Below are 23,017 nucleotides of genomic sequence, written 5' to 3'. Positions count from 1 at the left end.
GTAACAGATTGTATCTATCTCACTCACACACAGACACAGCAGGCGTTTGATACTTTTGATTTGAGGAAGATGTAAATGAAGAGGAGCGGGATGAACGATGAGTTTGTGTTTTCAAATTTTCAAGGCTTTTGATCTCACCGTTCATTTAACATCAACAAAAGGAAGAAGATTCGTCTGTAGGCTTAGCTTTCAAATGGTTAACCAACCAACCTGGCCCAATACGACCAACATATGTGTTACTTTAAGATAGTCTTTGTCCGTATATAGATTGTTTAATAACGGAAATTAACATGTTTTGGGTAGAGTAAAAATAATTCTAGCTCTTAAAATTGCATTTTCAATTATGTAATATAAATAATTTGACAATTTTATCAATAATGTCGTCTTTCAAAAGCTTAAAACAAATAAATAATAATAAACATGTTATTAAAATGACTTATATAAAACACAAATAAAAGCTTTTATTTTTATAAAAAAGAGAAGACTAATTGTGGGAATTTATCCCATGACCTTTGTTTTCATAGTCCAAAAGCACTTTTCATTCAAACAAAAGAGTTATTTTGTAAACTTTTGTGTTAAAACAAAATTATATATAAAAGATAAATTTTATTTTTTTGACAATTATGGCCTCTTGGGAGAGTTTGTCTGGGTCTGTCGCCTCCCTGCCCTCCCTTTAGGTCAGGTCTGGAATTATTCCAGCCTTCCAGGTGATTTACCTTTGTAATGTCAACTTTGGAGGTAAGCTTTAGGATGGTGGTTTTAAACACATAACAACACGTTAATGAGATAAGTAAGATGTGGTGCCGAAAGGGGTGGGGAGGTGTTCTCACTCGTCCAGAACAGCCACATCACCCTCTCATCGCGGTCAATCTCACCTTATCTAAGAATCTATTATTTGAAGTTAATCCTGAAACGAGTCATTAAGAAAGTAAAAGGGTCATTTTGAAAGAAAGCAAAAGTTGAATGGGTATTGTAACATCCCGAAACTTCCAAAATAATATTAATTATATTATTTAATATTAGAGGGAAAGCTTACTTGGGTTAACGGGAAATAATTAAATAGAGTATGAGTTGGCTTAGGGGTCACCCTGGCTCAGATCTGGATCGAACGGGACGAAAAACGGTGAAAATGGTGGTGAAACGGCTGAGATATCTTTTTCCGGCGATATCCCAGTTTTCCGACGAAGGCGGCACCGGAAAGGCGGCACCGGAGTTGGGTTTACGAGGTAAGGATGTCAGAGAATGTTCTCTGACATATGGACCTAACCCTAGTTCGTTAGCGGCGACTTGACGAGTTAGAAGGTAATTCGTTAATCTGTTTTGTTAAGAGGAAGTAACGAACTAGAAGCAGCTCGTTAAGTCGTTCGTTAAGGATAAGTAACGAAGAAGCTCCATTTCGTTAAGTAGTTCGTTAAGGAAGAACTAACGAATGAACCCCAGTTCGTTAAGGGTTCAGGGTTCAGTTTGCTAAAGGACCAGTTCGTTATAAAGGTCCAATTCGTTATGAAGGATGACGAACTAGAACCAGCTAGCGAATCAGATCATGTGCTAGATAACGAAGTAGACTGTGATCTGATAACGAATTAGGCTTAATTCGTTATAGAAAATGAGATGGTGAATAAAATAATAATTTAAAATCCTAGTGGAAATGTGTAAAGACGATTAATAGAAATAAAATTTTTCCAAACTGACCTGGCAGCTCGACCCCAGCCAGGGGCTCTGCCCCTTGGACTCTGCTAGGGGTTGCCGCCCCTAGACCCCGCTGCCAGGGGCGCTGCCCGCGGACCCCCGTTCGTTGAGGGTAATAATTAAACTAGACACACGATATGAAAAGTAATAGTAATCAACGCGCATAATTGTTATACAGTTAGCCGTGCTGCCAAAGAAATGAGTAATCATTAACGAAAGAAGTAACCGAGTTCATGTGAGTTTCTAGCCCCATTTCCTTGTTATGTTTTCGAGGCTGTGTGCATACTTGATGTGAAGTGTGAATACACTTACCTTAAGTGGTAAGTGTATGCTATAGATGTTATACAAGTAGCTATTATATAATGTTTACCGGTGCGTGAACAATCTTCGGATATTGCACGTATTGTTAAGGATAGTGACTGTCAAGTGGTTAATAGTGTGTATGATTGCTATGATGTGACTTCTCATTGTGTAAATAATGTGCTGGTAGGAAGTGGGTTATAGACAAGTAGATGTAGTGTGTGATAGAAGTGGATAGGGGTATAGTAAGAGTGTTAAAGTGGCATAACGTTATTCGTTATTAAATTGGCGTAACGATATTCGTTATTAAAGTGGCATAAGTGGCTAAGCTGTAGGGGTAATTAAGAGGTTAAGAAGTAGCGGATTCGACAGTGGATTATTTGTCTTCGGATACGTATATGTTGTGTGTAGTGGTTGTATGATAAGTTGCTTGATTAACTAGAACTCACTCAGCGTAGCTGACTTTTAGTATGCACGCAAGTATATATATGTTTATCAAGATGGCATGGGGATGACACATGGCATGGATTGAACAGCTGGCATTTGAAGATGGAAGAAACGTGGTTTAAATATGATATTTTATGTCATGGTTTTAACGAAAAGATTAAATGTTTTGTAATAAACGGTTAAGGTTTTATATTCCACGAAAGTTTTAATTAACTCTGATTTGTAAGAACTGCGTTTATGAGTAAATCCGACTCTAAAGTAGGGCTACCGGGAACGGGGCCTTACAAGTATTTTGAAAGAGTTTGATTAGACACGATTTAATTAATAGTTTGAAATTTCAAGATGTTTATCTATTTGGTTTTTGAATGTTTTACAATTTTATCTGGTTTGAATTACTATATATTAGGAACTTGAGCCCAAATACGTTTAGGAAGTTATTCAATATAAATAAATGGTAAGGGTATGTAAGTATGTCAAGAATTATAACAAACATAATGTGTCAACTTTGGTTGAGATCAAATTATGTGTTTTTGAACCTGATCTCCAACAATTTTGACAAACTCGGGTTTTTCTTGGTTTCCATTTCTACTAACCTCACCACATGGTTCCATACTTACTAGTTTGGCACCCCCCCCCCCCCATCGTTAGTCCGTTCTAGAAAGAACTATGTTAACTAGGATTTCCTTCGCTTAATGGATAAATATTCGCTACCAATGGAGAATTGCTTATGCAAAGCAACTGGTACTTGAACGGCCGTCGAGGGGCGGTTTGGTTCCCCAATCCGATTGATACATGATTGACTTCACCAAACCTTATTCTTCAGCAATTATAAATCAAACTCCACTAACCCTTTGACTTGTGTCATTTGATGGATTTGAGATCCAATCATTTCATACACTTGTGGAACTTCTGACTCGTATTTACTTACCTGATACCTTTTTTTCTCATCGACTCTTGATCACAGTAAATAGAGACTTATATGGTAGAATCGTAATCATAGAATACAACCCGATTCAAAATGCATACATTTGTCTCATACACTATAAAGATGGTGAGAAGAGATGTATTGTACATCCCGGGGGCTATAATTGAAACTTAAGTCATCGAACAAGTAATACTGAAGCACCAAACCATGTACAATGATGACTAAAGTTGTATTAAGCGAAGTTCATTAAGACTGACTCATAGAACACAAATGTTCATGGTCACTTAATTATTTCTAAACAAAAATTAACCAAAAGTCGACAAAACATATTGTTGTATCAATGGCCAACACATATTGCTATAACATGTATTTACTATTCTAGGTACAAAAATGCTCTACATAAGCTCTTCAACCAGACTACTCAAATCACATTTCCCCTTACAAGATTCCACAACACTTATTACCTCTTGAAAAACATTAACACTACATGGAACCACCAATCCATTCTGTTGGCCAAACCCAAACGCCTCGGATGACTTTTCTAGCAACATCTTGAAAAGAGGGTGAGACAGGTAGCCCATGGGGACAACGAACCTACGTCTTTCCTCGCCTACATATAGAGTGAAAAACCCAGTTGGCGTTTTGCATGACGGTGAAGAACAAGAAGCCGTTAAACTTGTTTCTTCCTCACCATCCCTGAGTAACCATTCAGACAGTGATGGCTCACTGGCACCTCGAACCTTAACCTTCTTGGCTAGGTTCTTCACCGAACCTATCTTCTTCCCCAACATTTTCTTTTTGACAAGAAGAGAGATGGTTTGTGTAATGGCAAGATTGAGCAAAGTTGGGTGGAGGCATTTGTATGATATATGGTGGGTGGGATGGAATGTTTTAAACAAAGTCAACCTTTTGACGTTATCTTTGAAATAATGAACGTGGGCCTATGATATTGTGTTGGTTGAATGAATTTAGAGTCTTATTCTGACTTATTTTAGGGTCAAAAATAAATTAATCGATACTACGTAAACATATAAATTATAATATATTTTAAAGTGTGGTGTTGAAGACGGGTGGCATGATGAACGTGGACACAAATGATAAAATTATTGTTATAAAATGATTAAAAAATTCTCATTGGTTTAGAAGGTCTCCGTAACGTGCGACAATGAAAGTGAACTAGGAAAGAGTCTTCACCACGAAGTGTGGAAATTTCGTACATCCTTTTTGTACCTTATGTTTTTAAGAAAGCAATTAATTTAGTTTCAAATAACAAATACTAATTAAATACTTATTAACGTGTGTCATAAAGTTTATCATCCAATGTAATGGATACATTAAAAAGGCACGACACTTTAAATGTAAACAACACTTGCCCATTACGTGAAGAGGCATGCGAGTCGATGGAGCATTTTTAATATACTTCATTTTATTTAACTTCGATCATTTGGCAAATTATAAGCAATTGGTGTTGAATCTCGTCAGTATATGCATTCAAGGTACGAAATCTTCATAAAGAGCATTCATATGGGCAAGAAGGTAAAAATAAGGTTAATATAATAAATGAAGACATTAAATGTCTCTCGTTCTTGTGGGTTAAGATGACAGGTTTAGAAATGGGGTACATAGTGCGTGATACGGTTGATTTGAGATAACCACTCTCCAAGAAAATAATAGATTAAAGATTAGACTTAAACATTTTTATTCTTCCAAGCGTTCTCTAGTTCCTTTTACAAGACTATGAATACTAAGAGAAATATTATCGGGAAATACGAGCATTAAATGAAGCCTAATATTACGAGAAACATTTATGAGTCAAATGTTGAACCCTTGAGTTATGCATAATTAACTTGACTTGAGGTTATCACTCACCATTATTTTGACAGGATTGAACACTCTTTGATGGATCCTCGTTATGGGTCGGGTAATCGACCATTGTGATGTATTGGGTATGCTGGATTATGGGCCCGGTATTGTATCAATACACCCGCAGTAAAAAAATGTCATTGTCCTCGAGGGCGAGATCGTTTCCCAAGGTAGTCGCCATTCTTGGCGTACATCAACATTGGTGGATGTCTCAATTTAGAGCCACGGTGGTCACCATTCACGGGTTTCAGTTGTCTTTGGTGCCTCATTGGTTAATAACACAACTCGAGTGTGGTGCGGGTTGTGGTTCGATTAGATTTTTTGTAGGTGCACATGCATAATTGTTGGTTGGTTTGGGTGACATTTCTGGTTATGATGGGCGATACTTTGGGTGTTTTTTTAGAGGAAATGTAAGTGGGACGTTTGGGGACTGGTTTGTGTGTGTGTGGGAATGTGTGTGTTGGTATTGGCTTGGGGGTCTGAGGTTGGTAGGTATGATGGCCCTTTGAATTGGTGACGTGTAGTCGAGGAGTATGTTCATAAAATATTGATTGAACTTATCGACCAACGACCACAAACGCATTTTTGAGGGATGGATATATCTTACAAGAAGACACGACATACTAATACTATGGGAACTATTTTTAAGTCAAATGTCGAACCCTTGAATTATGCATCATTGACTTGACATGAGGCTGTCATTTAACATTATTTTGACTGGATTGAACCTTCTTTGATGGATTCTCATTACGGGGCGGGTAACTGACCTTTGTGGTGGGTTGGGTATGTGGGATTACAAGTCCAATGTCGTATCAGTGCGCTCTCTCATTATGAGTTAATGTAATGAGGTGGGCATGTAATTTGGCGTTTGTTTTTGAATTGGTATATGTACTTATGAGAATAGCTAGTTGCTACTCTCTTCTTTCTATTATAACCAGACCGTTAAAAAAACTAATGCATGGATATTTGAAGATACGAATCGCGAGATAAAAAAACAAGTGCCTTCATAAGATATAAATCATCAAAAATATAAAAGAAAACAAAATACGTATAAAACTTCGGAAAACTAATTGATTTTGCCCAACATTGGCTATCAAGTTATTTTTTATTTTCGACTGTTTAAATCAAGAGCTCATTGAAAAAAATTCATGTTAAAACAGAGCGAAGCCGGTTTATGAGACATGCTAAAATCGAGCGCAAAACCAATTTACACTTTCATTTCTTTTCGGTTTCAATATTTTTCAACACAGACTCACACTTGTAAAAGAGTACACAAACCTAAAACTTGGTAACCGGGTCGGGTTATTATAAAGATGACCGAGTCCGATCCACTCCAGTTACGGGTTGGCGGGAAGTTTTACCGCCCATATGATTATAGAGCCCTAAATATATAAAACAAACCCTTTCTTCTAAATCTCAACCTGCTTGACTTCCTGTTTATTTCCGATCACCTCTGCAAAATTCGCAACGCACAACTTCAGGTATGTACTAAATCCTTCTACGAATGTATTTGTTAACGTGTTATCAATTTATTTGATTGTAATTTTGTTTGTACTTAGATCTGCTTATAATCTTTCTTTAATCACTTGCTTGTAACGATTCTGTTGGATGCCAGTAATACTTTATATGTATGCACACCACCTGTTCGATCAAAGTCTTCTGTGTATTTTTGCCTTGTAGTTGTTGAATTGCTTGTTTTAGGTTATTGTTTGTACTTATGATATGTTGATAATCTTTTTTTCACTCAATTGTTTGTGATCTTTTTGTTGTTAGCCAGTGCTAGTAGTTATGGTTTTATTTATTTATTTATTTATTTATTATTATTATTATTATTATTATTTACCAATTAACCCAATTAACAAATTGAACTTTATAAAAAAGTAGTGTTTAAGGCAAACGGGCGACAAGCTGCATAGTTAGCCCTTTTTATTATTGTCGTTTAGAAAAATTGGTATGATGATTCATCTTATATCTATGCACACCATCTGTTTGATGAAAGTCCTTTGTGTATTTTTTGGTAGTTTTAAATGTTGTTTTAGGTTATTGCTTGTACTTGTGATAAGTTGATACATGATAACTTATTTTTTTACTCACTTGCTTTTGATGTTTTTTGCTGTATGCTAGTGATAGTAATGAAATCATACTGGTAAAGGTCATGTTTTTTTGTTGATTTTGTGAAGAAATTGGTACAATGGTTTGTCTTATATTTGTGCACACCACCTGTTTGATTAAAGTCCTCTGTGGGTTTTTGCTATATAGTTGTTTTATTTGTTGTTTTAAGAATGTTGGTTTGTAAATTGATGGAACTTTAATATGTGTTTAGGAGATGGATACTTCAAGCCCAGCTGTCCTTGTCAATGGTGACCTTCTTCGCGGTTACGTGGGCCAACGAGTGCGAACAGTGATTCAGGTAGTGCGGCCTGAGGCTAATGGTTTGACCGGGAGATCAACGGATGAAAAGCAAATTGTGGTGAAGGGTCAAATGCCAGCTCCTCTTACTACGTTTGTTGAAGTAATTGGTGTTGCTGACAGTGCACAGTCCATTCATGCAGAGATAGTGACCAACTTTGGTGATTCATTCGGTATGCCTTTTACTCAAAGATTAAGCTCTTGTTTCTTGAAATGTTGGTTTCAGATGAAGCATGCATTAATAAATATGATTTTTATTTGTCATTTAATTGAAATATCACTAAATTTACTGCACATAATAGATGAATTTTATGTGTGCTATTGAAAATTTGCAATGTTGTCAATCTTATTTTGACCATACACCATCTTACATGGGCCATTTCACTTAGATTTGTATAAAAAGCCTCAGTTTTGATATAAGTGACTTCATGTGATTGCTTGTCCAAAAAAAAAAGAAAACTTAGCTCTCTTAGCTTTTCTCCTTTTTAAATGTGGTACTTTCTTTCTAAATCCTTACTTTTGGCTAACTACCATTTGTATGAGGACCGATGTTCTTATTTAACTCTTTAAAAAGAAACATTCATAAGAAGTTTGAACTTTGAAGTACTAGTCATCAGTTTTTCTGGTTTTAGTTGGTTGTTTTGTTTGTATTTCTAAATCTAGGAGTACCAACTAAAACAAAGACATCTATTATTCTTGTTGCTGCGATGAATTCAACAGGTTTAGCCACAGTATTTAGTCACACTCCCCTACATGAGTGGTAAATCACGGATGCTATGAAAACTAAGAGCTACGTTAGGTCATTTGCTACACATAAATATGGTCTATGATTTTGCAAAATAAGCAAAATGTTTCTTCTTGGGACATCCCACAATGATGTGACATTTTCATGGACCAGGTTCCGTGTTCTGCATTAAAATTTGCCTTTAAAAATTGACATGACAGTAACGGGATGCTGAAAATTTCAAGTACCCACCCACATTGTGTTATTTGAGCTGCAGTAAAGCAAAATAAACTTTCATGATGTATTCTGATGATTGTTTTATGATCTGTTCAACATTCTTTTGCACTCATTGTATTTTTTGATATGTTCAAATCACTTTTGCAGTTATTGTGTATTTATTTTTGTTTGTATATTGACATTACAGATACAAGTAACTTCAACCAGCTTTGCCAACTTGCTAATGGAGAGTACAGGCATCTGTTTATCTGAGGACTCTTATGGTGTTCAACAGCTTGGTTCAGAAGAGATGAATGTTTTGTTGCTCCCCTTATGTTGATTTTAACCTCTTAAATACTATTTCTTTTTCTGTTTATTGGGCTTTAGTATTGTGACATTTGGTTCAGTAAAAACAATGTTTTACATTGTGCACCCTTTTGTGTTAATATACTAGTCTTGTTTAGTGATGGTTTTGACGTGATTACACAAGTCGCTTGTCAACTGGTTTCTTGCAAAACACACAAAAAAAAGAACATGTGCAGTAAACCGAATAGTTGGTTTCAACTTTTATCAAACTAGACTAAGCATAGTACAAATTCAAATTACTAACAAGTTCTTCAGTTAACAAAGATGCAAATGGTATATAGATTTAGCACCAAAATCAGCATGCATCAATTAATTGATCAAAACCGGGAACATTAAACAAGTACTATATAATCATATAGCTATCTAATCTGCTACTACTCAGCATTATGAACCATTTTGCAAGCTGCAATCTTGTTTGGGGGCTGCTCTGCTCCAGTTTGAGCATAATTTCTAATATACATGAATGCTGAGATTACTTTCATCCTACTTATTCAGGTTTACATTTGCCAAAGGACTACTTATTCATAGTTGCTTCATGTGGCTCAGAACATCAACATGAAATGCTGCAAAAAACAAATAAACACGGTTTTAACCACATATAAAGAAAAATATGTCTTGAGGAATAAACTTAATAGTATCAAATAGAAATCAGGGTAACATACAAAGAGATAAAAGTAGCAAATTACCACCAGCTTTCCCAGCTGAAGCTTGAAAGATCATCAGGCGGTTCAACCCAAATACTCTCAAACGGATCTTGTTCGCCCCAATCATGACACTGTTTTCTAGGGTAATATCGTTTTTGGTCAAGCGAGTATGATATACACCGTTTTCCATAAAACCGAACTTTAGAAAAATAAACACTATTTCTCATCACTCCAAGAAGATCGGTTCTCGCATGTGACGACAAAAAACTCGCGAATAATGTCACACCCTCGAGCGTTTTCATTTCAACCCACTCTTTATTCACTTGATCTAACTTATAAATAATTGGGTTTTCACTATAACAAGTGTATATAACAAAAATATCCCCTTTATGCTCAGCCATAAACTTCCCCTTCCACCAATTTTTCACAAAAAAGTTATCTGGACACCGAGGCGGTGGCACAATACGGATACTCCATGTGTGCTCCACCGGATCATAAACACCCAACCAACCCGTTAAACTCAAACAATAAAAAAGCCCATTACAGAAAACAAGCTTATTCCAGTTACTACTAACAAATGGCAACCGGTTATGGTAGTTGACCGTGGTCCACTCAGTTGCACCCGGGTGACACGTGCTTATAGCAACAACGGTTGGACTTACGTGTCTAACTGTAAAAATAATACAGTCGGGTGACTTTGGTGAAGTTGAAAATGCCACTATTTGGTAGGTCATTTCAAATCTTGGTAGTTTAATCATTTCCCGTGTGAACGGGTTAAAGAATAGAACGCGTTGCGTTCTTGGCTTGTATAGCAATAACCAGCCGTCTTTATTGTAACAAATTCTACACCCATGTAACTCGGGTAACTCGAGAGAGTATGTTTTTCGTTGTGAAGGGTCGTAAAATTCGAAAACTCGACCGAGTTTTGGGAAGTACATGAGCCATGGTGGTTTGTTGACTTTTCTGACCGATAGAGCGACTGAAAGCCATCTTTTGCAAACCGAAGAGGTGCGAATGTTGTCTTTTAAAGTTAAGTGAGATATTATTATTTCCAAAAGTTCTACCGGAAGGACTGACCATGACTCGTGATGCTCCTCCTCTTCATCTTCTCTCATTGACGATCTCATTGCCAATCTTTTATCATCTTTTATTGTTTCCGACAACCTACAAAGCAAAATCATAAGAGTCAAAAGAGGAACATTGGTGATATGGTGCACTAATTTTGTTTCAGCGTGTTCAATACGGAATCATGATTTAGTTTTAACCTTTTAAAGGACAAAAACAAGATTTTGAAAGACTTGCAATTCATAAACTTATAACAAATCAAGAACGTACATTTATACATTTATAAATTGAATGGGGGGCATTCAAAACAAATCATGCCTCACCTTTTCGGGGAAAACAATATTTTGAGATACAAGTTTTGAATTTTGACAAATCAAGAACCTACATTATACATTTATTATTAGCCTGGGCGCGCTCATATCAGAACCATGGCTCACTTTTTAGAGAAAAAGCAAGATTTTGACAAACAAGTCTTGAATTTTGACAAATCAAGAGCCTAACTTTTATACATTGGGGCGTGTTGAAATCAGAAACATGACTTAATTTTTAGGGAAAAAACAAAATTTTAAGAAACAAGTCTTGAATTTTGACATATCAAGAACCTACATTCATACATTGATAATCGATTGGGGCGTGTTCAAAACAAATCATAACTCACCTTTAAGGGGTAAAACAGCTTTTTGAGAAACAAGTCTTGAATTTTGACAAATCAAGAACCTACATTTATACATATAGAATTCACTGTAGCGCATTCAGATCAGAACCATGACTCACCTTTTAGGGAAAAAACAAAGATTTCGAGAAAAAAGTCTTGAACTTTGACAAATTAAGAACCTACATTTGCATAAATCAAACACAACCCACTAAGAAATAACAGAATTCAACTAGCAAACACAAACCAGATCCTACTACAAGTCCAAAAACAACCAACTCAGATCAAACCCCTAAAAATCAAGTCTTTACCAAAAAACCCTAAAACCCAACTGGGCAATCTTCAATTCTTCATAACAACATCTCAATAAACCAATCAAATTCACCAACATCAAAAACCCAATCACGATATCACAAAAAAACACATTCAAGTCAGATTAAGCTTTCAATTACTCAAATTGGAAACCAATTTCGCCCAAATACACTCAAATTGAACATACCCAGTAGCTGAATTGTAAAATCAGACACAGATCTCGCATCTATAAACCCTAAAACCCAAATTCCCCAAAAACCCTAATCCAATTTGAAATCAATTGGTTGAAGAAAGCTTACAATCTGAGTTTCCTTCGCTTCCTACCCGCCATATCTGGTTCAGATGAAGGTGTACTGTGTGTGAATTAAGAGAGAGAGTAATAATAATATTATTATTAATATTATGAAGAAGAAGAAGATGATATGTAGAGGAGATGGTGGGAAGTACTGGTGTCACATTGCCGAAACACGTGTACACAAGGGAGGGATCGGGTGTGATGGGACGTAGGGTACGTGGTAGTGATAACTAATGGGATTTGTAGATGAGGATTGGGGGGTGACGTGGCGAGATGTGGTTGGTTGTGGGGTTGAGGGTGTTTGGGAGTACGTTTGGCGGTGGTCTACTCTTGTGTGTTGATGTCTGAAAGTACTACGACGTCACATGTGGGAATTTTACGGTTTGGGATTTTGGGTGGTTTCTATATTTGATGTGGTACCGTGGGTATTTATGTAAATCACTAGTTTAATACGTTCCTGCTGCCTAGTCTATAGATGCTTTTTGGTTTATGATTATTACACAAAAGGCAATTTCAAAATAATTTTATTTAGATAAGTGTTGTAGATTGTAAATAAGTTAGTTAAAACGTCACATCACCTATTATATAGGTTTATGTAACGAAGAGCATTCACAACGGCTAATATATATATATATATATATATATATTATATATAGGGTGATATTAAAATAAGAAGTGAAGTGTGTCTAAGAAGTATAAGAAGTAATCTGGTGCGTTAGATATGTGGATCTGATGGTGGATATGAAAAGTGTGTTTATTGTGAGGTGTATTTTATTTTAGTTGATGTATGTTTATTATGCGGTATGCTTTATTAGATCTAATTGTAAAAACATACTTTCTACACTTTTTAGGAAAAATATGATTCTTATTATAACCTTGCTCTCTTTCTCTCTCTCTCTCTCTCTCTCTATATATATATATATAAAAGGGTTCAAATACGAATAAAGAGTTTCCTAAGAATGGTAAGAACCAACAAATTTTTGACATTTGACATTACAAATGGTAATGAAAGAACAATTCTAGAAAACAATGTCGGTTATAGTGATGAAAGAGTAATTCTAGGAAACTATGTCGGTTATTGGTGATTTTAAATCTCAACCATTGATTAACATGATCCAATGACTATGATTTATTCTTAGTCTTCCTAGGAAACTACTTCTTTTTAGTATAACCCTCCCATATATATATATATTATAGTTTTTATCCCTCGCATTGGGGTTGTTTTATATGATTTGTTTATAATATTTATTTATTTTTTGAATGTTTATTTTTTTATTGTATGAAAGTTAATAATATACTTATGGTAATTATACGTAACTATCCATATAAAGTCAAATATATCAATTACTTACGTAAAGCAAAGTGATTACAATAAAGTGGCAGGTAAACGGGCAACTTATGGTTTGATGATAAATTGTTTCACAAATAAATGAGATGTTATAACCCGATTTAAAATTTATATGAGTCTGATGAGACCCAAGACCCTCTTATTTTTTTTATTAATAAATTGGTTTTTTAATTATAAATAATATTTATGAAAGTTAATAATATACTTATGGTTTAATGATACACAAGACCCGTTTGTTTTGTTTACTATCAAATTGGTTTTTTAATTTAAATAATATATATATATATATAGGGGTGAGATCTAGAGAGAATTAGAGAACTAATAAATAATTATTTTTAACTATTTTTAAAAAATATTTTGTGATTTCTTTTTCTTTCCTCCTTCTAATAAGATGATATTGTTCCTAAAAAAAAACTTGTCGGTATAGTACTGTAGTGCATATGTGCACTAATGCCTATTGCATATATACAATAGTGTTTTATTGCATATAATACAACACAATTGCATTATCCAATACACTATTGAATATATGCAAATACAACACTAATAATTGTATGCAAAACACATTATCGCATATATGTAATACAACACTAATGCACATATGCATTATATCGATTTTTTTAATTTTTGTATATAATATAACACTATTGCAAATATACAATACAAACTATATATATGCTATTCAACACTATTTAAAATATCAAAATGAACACTATTGCACATATGCATTATAAAAAAGTTGGTGTATTGCATATTTAATTTTTTTTATTTTTATATTTTTTTGTGGTGAAGAATAACAACATATAAGAAGGATGAAAGAAAAAAAATTTTAAAATATTTTTTTTAATTAAATTAAAAATATTCATTATTAATTCTCTAGTTCTCTCCATAAAATGGAGTTCTCTCATGATCCTCTCCCTATATATATATATATATATATTTAAATAAATAAGATATTAATTTTTATTATATCCTATTTTATAAGATTTTACATCAATAATTTAGTGATAATAATTTTTAATTTAATGAGATATTATAACCTATTTAAGGAATATTTGGGTTTGGTAAGAGCCATGAATTCGGGTCAAATGCATGAGAAGCCTCCATTTAAAAATCAAGCAAATCTGGTGACTCTAAAAAAGGGGAAGCGACCACATCGCGACACATATGATTTTTATGTCTTCGTTTATATATATTATTGATTATATATATATATATATATATATATATATATATATATATAAAGTTGTGTTATAATGGAAACCTTGTTGAGTTGTGAAAACCCTGGAAACTCTACCTAGACCACATATTCAAATAATTCAATTGATTTGCGTGGTCCATATTAAAAGTGAATAAAAAACTAAAATCAATTTCAATAAACATTTAAATTAATACAAAAGAGCAATATAGTAAAGTCTCTTTAACCATTTTTCAAATTCTCATTTCCTCCTATAATTTCAACTTTTCTCCTACATCATCTCTTTCCTCTAACCACTTTTCAATGCCCCTCTCTTTCTCTTTTCACAATTTTCCGGTTAGGCTTTTAACAAAAATCTGCATTTTCCGGCACTCTTTAGAAATCCGTCACACCACAAGTCGATCTCTTAGCGGGTTTTCGGTCGAAGTAATAAAAAATTGTTAATTGTATAAAGAAAACATATGTTACTTGTTTAAAACATATGTTCAAAAAACATATGTTCACTATGTTAAAAAAACAACCTAATAAAAACAATAAAAAAACATAAGTATAATGCTATAACATATGTTCGAAACATATGTTAATTGTTAAAAACATATGATCGAATTAGAGTTTTATAAACATCAGATTTCACATACCCAAATCATAAAATGACTAGAAATAAATGCTCAACAACCTCTAAATTTTATGCTCCATCAAGCCTAAAAATTCACAAAACATATCATAATGCCAAAAAAAAACGTTAAAAATAAATAAATATAAGCAGAGTAACATACCCTAAAAACTAGATCTTCAAAAAAATCCCAAAGTCAAAAATCATGGCAATACTATTAATAAACATCAACTTAACTAAAACCATAGTTAATAAACTAAAACAAGTCAATACTATTAATAAATATCAACCAAATGTCAACCTAGCACCAAGCCTTTAAAAACCTATGAACCATGCCCCTATTCAGAACTCCATTATAACATTTACTCCTAACAAATCTAAACTACTACAAGTCTTTATAGCAGCACACCAGCATAACTAAAACCATCAGTGGCGGAACTGAAGAAACATGGAACGGATCCGGCTCGGATCCAAGTCCAAGTTCCCCAGTCTTCGAGATGAACGAACCACTGCCTTGATCTTATTCTCCGGTTTCTCGAGATCTGCCATAGAAAAGTGGGGGAATGGAGGTGACTGCTAAGAGTTTCCTCTTGTTTACAGACACAAAAATCTGTATGGGAGCCAAGGGTCCAAGAGAAGATCCTTCAAATGAATGATGAAGGCTCCTTATATAGGAACTCCATGGCTACCATCATGGAACCCTAACCTTTATTGGGCCAGACCCGGTTAGGGGTTACCTCCACAAGCCCCAGCCCAATGGGCCTAGTTAGTAAACAACAATAATAATGTAATAGACATAATACATTATGTAATAAATATGTAAGGCCCCGTTACCGGTGCCCTACATTGGACGTTGGATTTACTCATAAACACAGTTCTAAATGTCAGAGTTAATTAAAACATTCGCAGAATATTAAAACTTTCATAAAACATTACATATTAATTCATAAACATGTCTTAAATAAACATCTTGTCTTTCAAAATCAAACATTTAAACATAAAACATCTTGAGTCTTCAGATGTCAGACTCTTATTCTTCTGCCATGTGTCCCTCCTCAAGCCAGCTATGTCATCCTACTCACCTGCGCGCATACTAAAAGTTAGCTACGCTGAGTGAGCTCTAGTTAATCACATATATAATACATACACTTACCTTCAATTATGCATCCGAAGATACATAATAATTACTCTACTAACTTACTTTCATTACATAGTTTCATTCATACTTTATTACTTTCATACTATATAGTCACTGTCCATTCTATCTCAGATATTATTAGGGTCTGATCCCTATTTCCTTTGTCTATCTCAGATATTATTAGGGTCTGATCCTTTCTTGTCTATCTCAGATATTATTATGGTCTGATCCCTTTTTACTTCTCTATCTCAGATATTATTAGGGTCTGATCCCTTTCTTCTAAGATATTATTAGGGTTTGATCCCTTATTTCTTCATCTTCGTACATTCTGTCTTTGCATATCCATAACATACATATACTTTCTTTATTCATTATACATACTCATAAGTTGTGTGTGTGTGTGTGTGTATATCATACACATTCATCTTTCATATACATACCTCCCTTGTTAATACGCGCTTTCATTCACATTTATAACATAGTATCTATCAAATAAATCATATATGGCATACACTTACCATTTAAGGTAAGTGTATCAACTATCACATCGAGTATGCACACAGCCTCGAAAACATAACAAAGAAATGGGGCTAGAAACTCAACTGAATCTTGTTTCTTTCTCCGTTAACTGTTAATCCCTTCTTTAATTGAGCTCTGCTAACTGTATATGAGTTACACGTATCAATATTTGTTCTATTTGTATTGCAGCAAAAAACGACTAAGTCTGGTCTACTCTAATGGCCTTGTTTTAGATTACTTCTTACTTAGAATATTATTTTATCCTTAACTCTCATCATTCTCAATTACTCTTGTTAATTAGATTACAATTGAGTGTTTTTAAGTACTCGGGTCATCATTGCATGGCAACACGTATATTGGTTTTGAGTATTGTACGTATTCGAATTTACAATGTAACCGAGGGTACCCTTGTAAACGAATTGCTCATGTAATCGAGTCAATTGAACCTTGTCTTGTTATTCAATCAATGCAATCGGCCAAGGTACATGTAATCGAGTTTAGGATATAACTGACTTTAGCCTTGCAAGCGAGTTCTGGCGTGTAATCGAATGATCGGTGTAATCGGGTTCCAATATTGTAAGCTAATGTTGTATTCGAGTCATAATGTAACCGATTATCCTAATGTAGTCAAGTCACCATAATGTAATCGAGTGTTGGACAATGAAATCGATTAGCCCTCATGTAAATGAATTCAACATGTAATCGATTAGATCATTGTGCTTGACTATAACATTGTATGCGAGTTCCCATGTGTAAGCGAGTTCATGTTTGTAAGCAACTCATGCATTTTAAGCGACTGTCCCATGTATGCGAGTTCTAAGATTGTGATCGAGTTCTTTATATTGTAACCGATGATACCATTGTAAGCGAATATAACTTGTGATCGAGTCTGATTTGTATGCGAGTATATATATATATATATATACACATATATATAGGTATTGGATCATTTCAGAAGTTTTTTTACAGTGAGAAGTGAATGTGTAACTCCATTAATCCCTATTTTCACTCTCGTTCTTATTGTGTAGGTGCGTATGTACGTGTGTAGGTATGTATTTTTGTATATATGTATGTATGTTTGTATGTGAGCAGGTATGTAGGTTTGAATGTGGCTCGGTATGTTTGTATGTGTGTAGGTAGGTTTGAATGTGTGTAGCTACACACTTAGAAATGAGGGACTATTCTATCATACATTATTAAAGCAAGTTTACCACATATTTACTTTATAATCATTAAGGAAAAATGGAGTGGATTCTTGATTTTAGATGGTAACCTTCATATAATTGATTTACTCATTTACAATTTCTCTTCTTGTTCACCTATTATATATATATATATAGGTATTGGATCATTTCAGAAGTTTTTTTTACAGCGAGAAGTGCGAGAAGTGAATGTGTAACTCCAGTAATCCCTATTTTCACTCCCTTTCTTATTGTGTAGGTGCGTATGTACGTGTGTAGGTATGTATTTTTGTATATATGTATGTATGTATGTATGTTTGTATGTGTGCAGGTATGTACGCATGTATATGTGTGTAGGTAGGTTTGAATGTGTGTAGCTAAGACATAAATACAACCAATCTACATACATGTAGGTAACATCATAAGAAAGAGAGTAAAATTAGGGATTAGTGGAGTTACGTCTTCACTTCTCGCACTTCTAGCTGCAATATCACTTCTTGCAAGCTCCATCTCATATATATATATATATATATATATATATATATATATATATATTATTCTAAAAAGTTTAAAAATCACCCAAAAATGATTATCTTCTCCGATTAAATTAAAATGAAGGTTTATTATTAGAAATATTTGTGTCCACGGATCAATACTTGGTTCTTACCAATACTATTCTACATATACAATAGGTACACTAGTCTATTTGTGTGTGTTTAGTCTTAGTAGAAATCACATTTTTAAATTAAAACACCATCTTGTGCGAAATCTAAATTCCTCCGTATTCAAATTACACGACACACTGTGCACACGCACATCATTAGCCCCCCCTCAAAGTCTGGAAAGTTTCCCTTATATCTATTAACATTCTTTCTTCATCCTCACATTTTATCACTAGATCATCTACATGGATCTCCACATTCCTACCTCTTTGGTTGTCAAACAACTGATCCATAAACCGTTGATACGTTGCCCCGACGTTTTTCAAACCAAAAGACATTTTAGTGTAACATAAAGTTCCTTCATTTGTGTAGAATGTTGTTTTTTCTTCATCCTTGGGGTTCATTTGTATATAATGATATCCTTTATATACATCCAAAAAACATCTCAAAGGAAACTGAGATAAGGATTCAATTTTTTTATCTACTTCGGGGAGGGGTAAGAGTCTTTTGGGCATGCTTTGTTTAAATCCTTAAAATCGATGCATATGCGCCAACTGTTGTCATATTTGGCTATCATTACCGGATTGGAGATCCACTGGGGGTACCTTACCTATGGTACTATTCCTGCTTGTAGTAGCTTCCATGTTTCTTCTAACACGACTTGGATCCTCTCTGGGCCCAGGGTTCTTTTCTTCTGCTTGACCGGTTCCATCCAGTGGAACTCTTTGAGACGATGTTGTACCCGGGTTCGAGGAATCCTCGTCATATCTTCGTGCTTCCATGCAAAAAAATTCATGTTGTGCAACAACATTTCCTTCAAACTGGCTTTCCACTTATCACTCAATTGGGCCCCTATCTTTATTGTTTGCTCTGGATATTCCCTATTAAAGATCCATTCCTCGATCCCTTTCTGACCTCTCCTGGACTTGTCATTGGCCTCTACACCTGCTACGATTTTGATTGAAGACCGGACAGTGGCCACTCCCCTTGGTGTGGGGAAGTTAAGGTAGTTGTGGGTTGTGGATGCCATTTCTCCGAGTGCTTTCATCCATGTCCTTCCCAGGATGATATTGTACTTCAATGGGGCTCTTGCTACGGAGAATCGTAGGTTAACGGTCCTCACTCGGTCTCCGTATTTGAGGGTCATGGGAAGGGTAATAGAACCAAGCGGCTCCACCACTTCCCCTGAAAATCCCATGAGGGGGGCAAACATCTTATTCTAGCATGCCTCATATTTCTTTTTGTAGTCTAGCAAAGCAATGCTCGTACATTACTTCAACACCACTTCCCCCCATCGACATGCACTCGGGAAATGCGGTGCCCGGCCACGCTAGCCGATATGTTTAAAAGCATCTTCCCCCGGTGTCACACCCCAACCTACGGCGGAACATGCTGGGGCGAGACATTGATTGTATCATAGCTCAGAAGACACTAAGTAAAATACACGTGTCAATATCTAAATTATTCATTCATATATCAATTTTCAAAAGCACAAACATTGTCTTAACAATAACGTTACAAATCAATAATAAATAACTTATAACAAAAAGAAAATGTTCTTCATTCATCAAGCAACCTAAGGTCTCATCTAACTTCCAATACTCGATTCATCCAATAAAGCTACCTGCGCCATGCGTGAAAATATATATTTTGTCAACATAAAGTTGAGCAAGTAAACCACAGTTTTGAGTATATATAATAATAAAATGACAATTCCATGCGATAATCGTAAATCACTACAATTAGTGTAACAATAAATAAAAGTTGTCTTTTCAACCGAATCACATAGATAAGGGTTTACTCCGACGGCGTATGATCATACTAATGAGGATGAGGTACCAACCAACATAAAATAAACACATAGTTACATTCACACATAACAACTAATCGAGCAATTTCAATTATGCATATAACGGAATTGTAGTGAAAACAATAAATTGATTTTGAACGCGTAACGCCCCCAAAATTGTAAAGCGGTAAAAAGGGGGATGTGAATTTACTTACCATAATGCAGGATTAGCGAGGACGAGATAATAAAAGAAATAGGATAGGATGGAAAACGATCAAGCTTCCCGAGATTTGCCGACAATTAATCTTGATAATTGAATTATAACGTTCGGTAAGATGATGAGAATGCTCGAGTTAGCTGCGGCCATGAGTGGCCTCAATTAGGTGCCGATATGTTGTTGTTAACTTAATTGCTTTTAGGGGAAAGGGTCGCAACGTAAAGGATGTGGTTTCTGCAAGTTTAATTGATCTGATACGAAGGGATTATATAAGATCACGAGTTAGGGTTTGTTCGGGCTTAATAAGGTTAATTGCTCACAATACGGACTAATTAATACGCGTTTACTAAAATTGAGTGTCGGTTACGCGTTTATTCGATGGAATATGCTAATTTCCTAAGATAATCGGTCAAGAACGAGCGGGAATTGATGATTTTGAAGATGTTGGGTGCGCCGGGTCGGGTTTGGGTTGACTGGTCGGACCAGGTGATGATTTAGGTTATAATATATTATTTTAATGTCAGAATTTACAGGTTAGGCCCCTGGAGTTTATAGATGGGAACGAGAATGGGTTATAGTTTGAGTTTGGATGGAAATTGTCAAGTTCTTGTATGTTGAATACTTAAAATATTAAATAATAAAACTAAGACACAAAAAATACTTAATAAATGTGTCAGTTTTATTAAATGAGTGACCCGAACCCTTAAATGGGTCGGGTTTAATTACAAGATATGAAAATGAAAACCCGAAATGTTACAGCATTCACTAGTTTAGGAAATTTCGTCCCGAAATTAGGAATTAAGCCGTAACGAAGAGGTGCGGGTACTTGGACTCCATTTGGTCTTTACGTTCCCAAGTGAACTCGGGACCACGTTTAGATTCCCAACGAACTTTGACAAGAGGAATACGACTACGCTTGGTCTCTTTGTCCATATTATCCACGATTTCAACGGGTTTCTCGATAACACGCATAGATTCATCAATTTGTACTTCATTGAGGGGTATGTGGAGATTCCCTTTGGCTAAGCACTTTTTGAGATTGGAAAAATGAAAAGTTGGATGAACATTGGAGAGCTCTTTAGGGAGACTTAGACGATACGCAACTCTACCAACCCTTTCAACGATCTCAAACGGGCCAACAAAACGAGGAGATGATTTGTTCCTTTTGCCAAAACGAACTACCCCTTTCCAAGGAGATACTTTGAGGAGATCTCGATCACCAACATTGAACTCGAGAGGTTTACGACGCTTATCGGCGTAGCTCTTTTGACGGCTACGGGTGGCAAGAGAGTTTTGACGAATAAATGTGATTCGATTCGGAGGTTTCTTGGACAAGCTCCTATTAACTATCGGTTCGCGGATGATAAGCGACGTTTAGGTCAAGGCGGTTTACAATGAATTCCAAATACGAGTGATAAATCGATTGTCTTGATCGGAGATAATGGTCATAGGTGTCCTATGATGGCAAATGATGTCCTTGACATGAAATCGGGCTACTATACTGGTAGGGCACTCCTCGCAATAAGGAATTGAGGAGAACCGACTTGGTCAAACGATTAACAATAACTCAAACGGTGTTATTACGACTTTAAGTATTTTGGGAGTTTCGTAACGAATTTTATGGCTCGCTAATTTCCCAGCGGGAATTGGGGGTTGATCAGGCAAGCCAAACAGCTCTTGGTGCTCGAATCAAGTGAGACACTTGGATGGATATACTGTGATATTTTTCTTCATTCCCGGCCACCAAAACATGGAAACGGAGGTCGACATGCGTTTTAACTGCATCGGGGTGAATAGAGTATCGTGACTTATGAGCATCATCAAGGACGAATACACGAAGATCGTCACGATTGGGAAACAATAGACGATCCAAATTATAGAGTGAGACGTTACGTTTGGTTTCAAGTTGGAGTTCGGTGCAACACGACATCTCGTCGTATAAGTTATCTTCGGTGACGGAGATGTGTCGTGCGTCGAAGGTGCGGTATAGAAGGTCAAATTGGGCGACGACGTAATTTGAGCATGAATGGATTTAATGTGGCTCTTACGACTAGTCTCGAAATTAAAGAATATTATTTCAATACCGTAAAGGAAATTTTTACTTATGATTTAAAATAATATGGAACTTGGGTGGGTTAGTTGAAATATAAAACTAATCATATTACAGAAAGAAATCTTACAAATCTAAAATTTATCATAACCCGAAACTTAAAGTAATAGAATAACGCTACTAATGACAATCTGATAAGAACATTTATATATAGGATGTACCAGCGGCGTATCCACCATGTTCTTATCATCTCAACATTGTACCGTTATCCCAAACGACCATTGGTTCTAGGATTATGACACACGATTGTACGTATCATGTTTTCCATGCGAGTACTTGGGTAATTATGTATGCATCCATAATTACTTAGGTCGTCGGATGGTCCGCATAATTCG

At 35.3% G+C, this 23,017-nt stretch overlaps 4 protein-coding genes across 6 annotated transcripts; 1 reads left to right on the top strand and 3 right to left on the bottom strand.

Annotated features, from left to right (window-relative positions):
• Positions 1-3,756: 3,756 nt before the first annotated feature.
• Positions 3,757-4,152, bottom strand: LOC143555719 (auxin-induced protein 15A-like). The gene has a single exon (XM_077045224.1). The coding sequence runs from the start codon at positions 4,150-4,152 to the stop codon at positions 3,757-3,759; it is 396 nt and encodes a 131-aa protein (XP_076901339.1).
• Positions 4,153-6,508: 2,356 nt separating this feature from the next.
• On the top strand, positions 6,509-9,005 carry LOC143555729 (replication protein A 14 kDa subunit B-like). 3 transcript variants are annotated; one of them, XM_077045235.1, is made up of 3 exons: positions 6,509-6,705; positions 7,551-7,806; positions 8,782-9,005. In XM_077045235.1, the coding sequence occupies exons 2-3, from the start codon at positions 7,551-7,553 to the stop codon at positions 8,844-8,846; spliced, it is 321 nt and encodes a 106-aa protein (XP_076901350.1). In that variant the 5' UTR covers positions 6,509-6,705; the 3' UTR covers positions 8,847-9,005. The 3 variants fall into 3 exon arrangements, with proteins under 3 accessions (XP_076901350.1, XP_076901348.1, XP_076901349.1); XM_077045233.1 differs by having other exon boundaries at positions 7,548-7,806; XM_077045234.1 differs by lacking the exon at positions 6,509-6,705 and having other exon boundaries at positions 7,158-7,806.
• A 110-nt stretch (positions 9,006-9,115) lies between these two features.
• On the bottom strand, positions 9,116-12,249 carry LOC143555728 (F-box/kelch-repeat protein At1g57790-like). The gene is made up of 3 exons (XM_077045232.1): positions 11,912-12,249; positions 9,626-10,747; positions 9,116-9,502 (listed from the first exon to the last, which is right to left on the bottom strand). The coding sequence occupies exons 1-3, from the start codon at positions 11,941-11,943 to the stop codon at positions 9,490-9,492; spliced, it is 1,167 nt and encodes a 388-aa protein (XP_076901347.1). The 5' UTR covers positions 11,944-12,249; the 3' UTR covers positions 9,116-9,489.
• Positions 12,250-19,176: 6,927 nt separating this feature from the next.
• Positions 19,177-19,764, bottom strand: LOC143555714 (uncharacterized). The gene has a single exon (XM_077045220.1). The coding sequence runs from the start codon at positions 19,762-19,764 to the stop codon at positions 19,177-19,179; it is 588 nt and encodes a 195-aa protein (XP_076901335.1).
• Between the last annotated feature and the right edge of the window lie 3,253 nt (positions 19,765-23,017).

The sequence above is a fragment of the Bidens hawaiensis genome, unplaced genomic scaffold, assembly GCF_021521415.1.
Source record: "Bidens hawaiensis isolate Kalapana, Puna unplaced genomic scaffold, B.hawaiensis_p1.1 tig00018272_1, whole genome shotgun sequence".
Classification (NCBI taxonomy): domain Eukaryota; kingdom Viridiplantae; phylum Streptophyta; class Magnoliopsida; order Asterales; family Asteraceae; genus Bidens; species Bidens hawaiensis.
Note: the sequence above shows the minus strand (reverse complement) of the source record. Positions and strands in the feature narration are given on the sequence as shown.